Source organism: Nelumbo nucifera, chromosome 5, assembly GCF_055504915.1.
Source record: "Nelumbo nucifera cultivar China Antique chromosome 5, China Antique-T2T, whole genome shotgun sequence".
Taxonomy (NCBI): Eukaryota; Viridiplantae; Streptophyta; class Magnoliopsida; order Proteales; family Nelumbonaceae; genus Nelumbo; species Nelumbo nucifera.
In genome coordinates, this window is record NC_142653.1 from 29116683 (window position 1) to 29123900 (window position 7218).

General features: G+C 38.2%; 1 protein-coding gene across 2 annotated transcripts; it reads right to left on the reverse strand.

The window, feature by feature from the left end:
• Positions 1 to 3085: 3085 nt before the first annotated feature.
• LOC104600113 (uncharacterized) lies at positions 3086 to 6908 on the reverse strand. 2 transcript variants are annotated; one of them, XM_010262953.2, is made up of 5 exons: positions 6645 to 6908; positions 5325 to 6251; positions 5066 to 5119; positions 4739 to 4920; positions 3086 to 3347 (listed from the first exon to the last, which is right to left on the reverse strand). In XM_010262953.2, the coding sequence occupies exons 2-5, from the start codon at positions 6106 to 6108 to the stop codon at positions 3261 to 3263; spliced, it is 1107 nt and encodes a 368-aa protein (XP_010261255.1). In that variant the 5' UTR covers positions 6109 to 6251; positions 6645 to 6908; the 3' UTR covers positions 3086 to 3260. The 2 variants fall into 2 exon arrangements, with proteins under 2 accessions (XP_010261255.1, XP_010261254.1); XM_010262952.2 differs by having other exon boundaries at positions 5325 to 6258.
• Positions 6909 to 7218: the final 310 nt, after the last annotated feature.

Sequence of the window (7218 nt, forward strand, 5' to 3'; positions counted from 1 at the left end):
TCATGTTGGGCATGATCCTCCAGCTCCAGGCTAACGGTTTGAATTTTGCCACGTCACATCACGAGTGAGGCTCTCTCGTTTTCCCTTCTTTCCTCTCCTCTTTAGCTTCCCCCCTACTTCCTTTTCTTTGGTCCTTTGCATCGGGATCTTCTTTATCTTGTCTTCTTTTGGTCTTTGGTTTAATCTGCGGTAGATCCGATTTTTGTTGACAGTAATACCGAAGTGGGTCTCTTTTTTTTCTTGATCTTTCTCGTTCTCTTTTTTTTTCACTGAGGTTGATTTGTAGAGGACAGAGAGAGACAAGGTGAATGGTTCTCGCCAGACTGACGAGTCTGAGCCCTGAGGAGGAGAGAGGGTTTCACATTTGTTGCTGCCTCTTGGAAGCATTTGAAGGGTGCAAAGGAGATGTTTCAATGGCGCATTCTCAGCCTTCGAGTAAAATGCATTTAAAGTTTTAAACCCAAAAACTTGGTTTATGAGTTATGACAGGAGAGAGGAGAGAGAGAGCATGGTGAAAATTTTTTTCATGTGTGAATAGACTACAACAGATTCACGTTTTGTTTGGTGGTGTTGTTGACATTCAGATACAATTATCCGAAGTAGACTAGTGTTGACAAACAAAGGAAAAATAAGATATGGGCAAGAGTCCATAAAGATGGCAAGCTCCAAATGGAGTCCTTGGGTGATGATGAACCAGTTTCAAACTCAGGAACATAAGTATGTCTGTCATGTAGACGACAATTGGAAGACGATTGAACAGTCACCATCTTACTGAATCTGAAAGAAAAAGAAATGAAAAACAAAACAACAGTCTTCAATCTTCAGTCCCTATCTTGTAATGTGGACAAGGAAGGCTTACAGAACCATTATTGCCGGGCGTTGCCAGGGTAAATGTAACAGTGATTAGGCACAGATAAAGTGGGGTCAGCTCAAACTGAAAATGATGTTCCCAAACTCATCTTTATGGCAATCTGTGGATAATGCAGACCCAGTCCCCACCTTACTCTTCCATGAATTTCAAAAATCCCGAGTGCAAGATGGTACTGGTACCCTAGTAGGGTAGGGCTACACCACCATTGTGCTCAGCTTGCATGAGCACACAGACTGAGTTCCATTCTGTGGCTCACTAGTCACTAGTGAGAGCCAAAAGCCCCAATCGTAAGCATTAGTTGCATCTGACTATCTGTCCAGGCTTCCCTTTTGAGAGGAAAAAAAAAAGAGAGATGCTCAGAAGTCAGACCCACATTTTGCATATAATTTTTCTTTCTGCAAAAGAAAGTTTTTATTTTCATGAAGAGGGGTAGAGCTCCCACAGATGCTCTATGATGCATCAGCTGTTTAGAATACAGAAATCGATTCTCCTGTGCCAGAGTTAATGGCTTCCCATGTAGCCGTGGCTCTTAGCAACATCGATTATTGTGTGCCATGAAAATCTCTCTCCCTCTTGTTTCAGTCTTCCACCATACTCTGAAAAGAAACAGATTGCCCATGCCTTCAAAAAACGATAATTGTTTTTTCATGTAAATAAAAAAAAAAAAAAATGATTGTGGTTGAGTTCCATACTTCCATTGTTTACTCTCTTTCCAAAGTATCAACCTGCCCAAATAAAAGCCCCCCTCCCCCCAATGTTAAACGAATTAAAGGCTTGATGCATCAAATAGGAGCATTTCTCGGTCAGTCACAAATTTGTCAGCTTCCAATCTAGGGATCAGAAACTAAAGAAATGACAAATGGCATGTGGTTGACGTAGTGTAAACCATAATTGCTAACCTATATCATGGAAAAGAGTATCCACACTGCATCTACCACAGCAGGGTAATTGATAGATCACTCTAGATACTGCATCATCCTCTATTCAATTCTTCAAGTGAATCGTCTTGGAGTTGGAGTTACAAATATTCACTTTGTCAAACTCGATCAATGAGAAACTTTATGAATATAAATAATATCTGCTCCATCTATACTTCATGCGTAAATTTGAAACTTCAACTTGTACTATAAATTTTCCAATTGATTGAGATATGTATCACCTGCCCTTCTAGAAATAAATGTTTTTTTATTGTTTGTATACAAAACTTAATACATCATCATTTACCAACTGAAACATGAACATTCAGCATACATGATGCATCGGTAGTTCAGTACACTCCTGTATGGCTTCATAGTAATAATATTGACTAGATGATCAAGGTTCGAGTACCAGTCTCAGAGTCATAAAACATAGCCACCAAGAAATGGTCGTGCAAAAAAGAAAAAAAATAGATGAGCATTACATATCAAAAAAAAAAAACATAGATGAGCATCAATCCAATAAAACTCTCATACTTTGAACCTTGCCTATGATGCCAACAGATAAACTGGTTTATCTAGACATCTGGTCATGTATTTGCAGAACTTAACACTCAGCTATTTAGCATACCAATATACTGCACCAACACCAAGTACCAACCATCCCAAGTGCTACTATATATGAAACTGCAGTATCTCACTAAATGCTACAGTTGCCTGGGTTGATGGTGTTACTTTTAGGGTTTTCTCTTTTTTTTTATTTTAGAATCATATTTGTTGACCAAGTTGTTTCACTTCCTTAAAAAGAATGTTGTCCCTACGACACTACCCATGAATGATAGGCCTAATGATTAATAGTTTATACTTCAGAATGGGATCAAACTTTTCAGTTTTGCAGACAGATAAAGACCTCGAACATAACAGGCCCCAACTACCAAGATGCTAATTTTGGTGGTTATTCAGTCCAGTCCATCCCTCCCAAGACTCCAGATGACCTTTTAAAAATTTCTAATTGGTAACTGATCAACTCAAAGAGCACAGGTACAACGGACTAAGTTACAACTATGGAAGGGAAACATCTAGCTCCTCAACCAGGTAGACCATGAGGATAATCGATGACTCGTATCTGCAAGGTACCTACCATTTCTAGCCTCCTTGGGCATGGCTCAATCTAAAGCCCAGTCCCATGGTACAGAATCCAAACTATGATCCCAAGACCCTTGTAGTTGCAGCTAGAGAACCAATATAAATATTATCACAACCCATCCAAAATACTGAATCAGAGAAGATTGTAGACTTCAACCAATCAATATCAGTTATTATTAGTACTAAACATTTGTTGCAAATGTTTCACAAAAATAAAGAAACTGGTACAACCATAAACAATCTTTTGAACTTTTAATCAGGCATCCTTGTACATTATATATCATACGATCCAACTTTCAAATCCCCACCCCAAACATCATAAGTATTCATTTCTGAGAGGGCATCCCATTAATCATCTCCAGATCTGTCTTGCAACTCCCTCTCAAATCTTTTAACGTGAGAAGACTTGATTGCTGCCATGCAAAATTGAAAGACTTCATCAAGGATAACACAAAATAACCATAATGAAAAGATAAAGAATGCAACAATTTCCAGATTTCATCCAATTAATGTGTGATCAAGCCAAGTTGAGTCAAGTATTGTGCTACTCGAGCTCAACTCAACTCAAGCTTGATCGAGTTTTAATTTTTCTACTCAAACTCAACTCCAGTTGATACTCACAAGCTACTCAAGCCTATTATAAGTAAATTAAAGGGGCAGCCAAATGCACGAGGTTCCCACTAGAGCTGCTAACAGATTGGACCGGATTCAGTAAAAGGTATATCTGATCTGATCCAATCTGTTGAGAAATCCAGCTGATCCAAATCCAATAAGAACCCATTGGATTTTCAAGAGCATGATTCAAATTCAAATATCTTATCAGATATCCGATCTGATTAGACATGTAATAGAAAAATAAAAATAAATAAAAACTGGATATACCTCAATATGATCCACCACGATCCAATCTGATCCATTAGTTATGAAATATTATATATTATTTATTATTTACATATTATATAGTGTGCGATCATGGTGGATCATATTATATTATATCAATATGTAAATAATAAATAATATATAATATTTCATAACTAACGGATCAGATCGGATTGTGGTGGATCATATCGGGGTATATCCAAATTCAATATGTTGCCTAAACAGATTGACTTTTCCGATTTGATCCAATTTGTTAGGACCAAGGGAGGTATCCAAATTCAACTCTTATCAGATCAAATTTGATCTGATCCAATCTGTTGAGAAATCCCCCTGCACAAGTGCACATATAGAGAGGTTGTTTCTAAGATTTGAACCCTAGTCACCCATGTCACAATGGAGCAACCCCACTATTGTACCAAGGCCCACCCTCAATTATAAATAAATTAATATTAAATATAAATAAAAATATATTAGGAAACTAAATTATAAATTTATTTACTTGTATTATAAATACATTAATATTTATTTATATTATAAATTAAAATATTAAAAAACTAATATTTTATTATAAGCTCAATTAGACTTGTGAGCCGGTTGAGCCAAGTATTGTGAAGCTCGAACTCAATTCAACTACTCTATTCAAGTTGAGCTCAACTTGAACTCGGTTATATTCAAGTCAAGCTCAAGTATTTACTGAGACAAGCTCAAGCAGCTTGTGAGTAGCATGGCTGCTTACATCCCTAATTACCCTCAAGCTTAGCCCACTTAGACTCCTAATTACCCACTCATACTCCAAAACAAATCAACTAGTGCAATAATTTCTATATTTATCAAATTGGACATCTGATATAAAGAATGCATCCCCACTTTGAAAAACCGTGAGAATTGAAAGCATGGAATATAGGACAGAGGGTGTGAGACTCACAAGCTGGCTGCTTTCACGAACAAGAATATTCTCCGTATGAAGAAACAAAGATCTCCACTGGCCCATGAGATCAAATTCTAATTTGTTTGATTTGTCATGGTTTCCTTCATTTTTGTCTGCTTCAAACTGATACCAACTTTTATCTACCAATAATTTAACTTCTTTCCTGGTTCTCTTCAAGGCTAGTAGAGAAATGATACAATCACTAGTCAATTTTTAATTGAACAAAAGACTAGAAAAAAAAAAAACACTCATCAATAAACCATTTATTGAAGCAAAATAAAGCAATGACCAACTTAATTTCAATAATATGTTGGGTGAGCTTACCAGCTAGCCGACCCTTGATATCCTGATAATGGAGGTCCGACAAAATATACGCAGCTGGTTACAATAATACAAAATGTCTATATCCTTTCAGATAAATTAGAAACAAGGAAGCAGACTTACTTTAAAAAATAAAATCACACATTACCTTTACTTCTTTACATGTAAACTAATAACTCCTACACTCAAGACGTGCCTAATTCAAGTATAAACATAATCAAGCATAAGAGGAAGAGATCAATTAAGAAGGAAATGAGGATACCTTTAAGACAGAAAGAACAAGCGCAAGATTTCAGTGAGTCTACATCCACGCTAGCATTAGAGCCACCATTACCATTAAAACCTGTGCGCTTCTCTGGCTCAAACTCCATAGAAGCTGATGAGCCAAAGAAACCAGAAACTTCTAATGACTCATGAGCATCAGCCATCTGTTCCTCACTGCTTTGATGATCACGAGGATCTAGTGCTTCGTTAATAGGAGTTCTTCCAACGGCAGTTTCCTTAACACCAACACTAACCAATTCTTTGCCATCTTGGCTCTCTCCTTGAAATAGTGATGCTAAGCCGCCAACATTGCCAAATTGTCCAGAGCCTGTAGGCAATGAAGCACTAGAAATACAGCCGTCTCTTGGCTCATTGTCTTTTTCCATAATTCTGTGCATCGTTGCATCACCACTTACACTGCGCAGATCACCATTGAACAGACTCGACGTATCCTTGATTTCACTGCGGATTCTTGAGTTACCAGAAGCAATGTTATCCTTTGAAGAATCATTAGCCTTCAACAAAAGCAAACCCTTCCCACGAACATCGTCAGCATATTCACGTTTGCATTTCCCTTTTACTAGATTCTCCACTCCCAGACAAACCTGTTTGGCAAACTCAGAATCCCCCATTTTGTCTTCCACCTTTCTGTGAAACCCAATTGAATTCTGGAGCCCAGAACTTCCCGAAATTGACAAGAATCCCCTTTTCCCATGCTGATTGGTTACATCAGCTAAAACGGGACGCTTTTTAATCAATCCATCAATGGTATCTCTATTCATCACCAATTCTTGGGGACTAACTCCAATCAGCTTCAAAGCGGATGCTCAAAAATACGGTTAGCTCCCAAATGCCGTATTGATGTTCCAATTCAACAACTTTTGACTCCCACCGAAAGGGGGAGGGAGGGAGAGAGAGAGAGAACCTAAACTCTAACAATAATTCACAGTAACTTCAAGCTAATAATACAGGAAAAAAAATGTGTATATATAAATAGCATCCAAAAATCGACGCTTCCACTGAATCAGGTGTATAAAATATTAAAAAGAAATTGATCGACCCTGTTTCTTCTTTTACTTCCCTAAACTAATCCCACAAAACAATGACGGGTCGATTCAAAACTTCGAATTAAAAGAACACCAAAAAAATAACAAAATCAACTAAACAAAATAATTCACAATCAAACATAAATGAAGTCCGTGAGGGGAATAGATAGGTAAAACCAGGAATGCGTGAAACCCTTGAGACAAGAAAAAAATATATATGAAACCGAAGACGTCGTAGACATTTTGAGACAAATAGTATGCAAATCACTGACCTTGAACATGAAGAAAACGAAAACTTCGGATGTTTTCCTATCTGAAGCCTCAAGTGATGGGAGAAATTGAGCTTGAATACGCGATACCATCAATCAAATACCAGGCGGGAACTACACAAATTTGGACTTTCTGAACCGCGTTTTGAATTTGTTGGCGCGAATCAGGTTATTACGCTTATCGCTTACGCTGTTACGCACAAAACTGGAGAGATAGCCCAGACGAAGAAATCAGCCCCCACAACGTCCCACAGCACATCCCCGCCGTCTATTGACAACATTTCACGATGATAATACCAACAATGATGATGTCATCATCGGAGATGCCGATGCGCTGTGGGACGTTGTGGCGGAGAATCTTGTGGGAGCTGATTCGGTCTCATCCAGTTCATGGGCCGGGTAGCCCGATGGCCCGACTCGCACCTTGGTCGGGCTTGGTCATGCAATTAGGCCCAAGGGCCTGACCTCGGGTCTAACATAGTAAGTCCGACTGTATTTCAGGCCGGGCTCGGGATTTGTCAAAAAAGCCTGGCCCGACTCAATATTATATATTTTATAAAATGCATAATATGTATTT

Excerpts from the sequence above, each read along its gene's own strand:
- LOC104600113 (XM_010262953.2), bottom strand. The coding sequence starts at position 6,108 with ATGAATAGAGATACCATTGATGGATTGATTAAAAAGCGTCCCGTTTTA. Across the intron at positions 5,120-5,324 it reads TTGTTCTTTCTGTCTTAAAG|CTGCGTATATTTTGTCGGAC; the intron begins GTATCCTCATTT and ends TATTGTAACCAG. Across the intron at positions 3,348-4,738 it reads TTCGTGAAAGCAGCCAGCTT|CAATCAAGTCTTCTCACGTT; the intron begins GTGAGTCTCACA and ends TTTGCATGGCAG.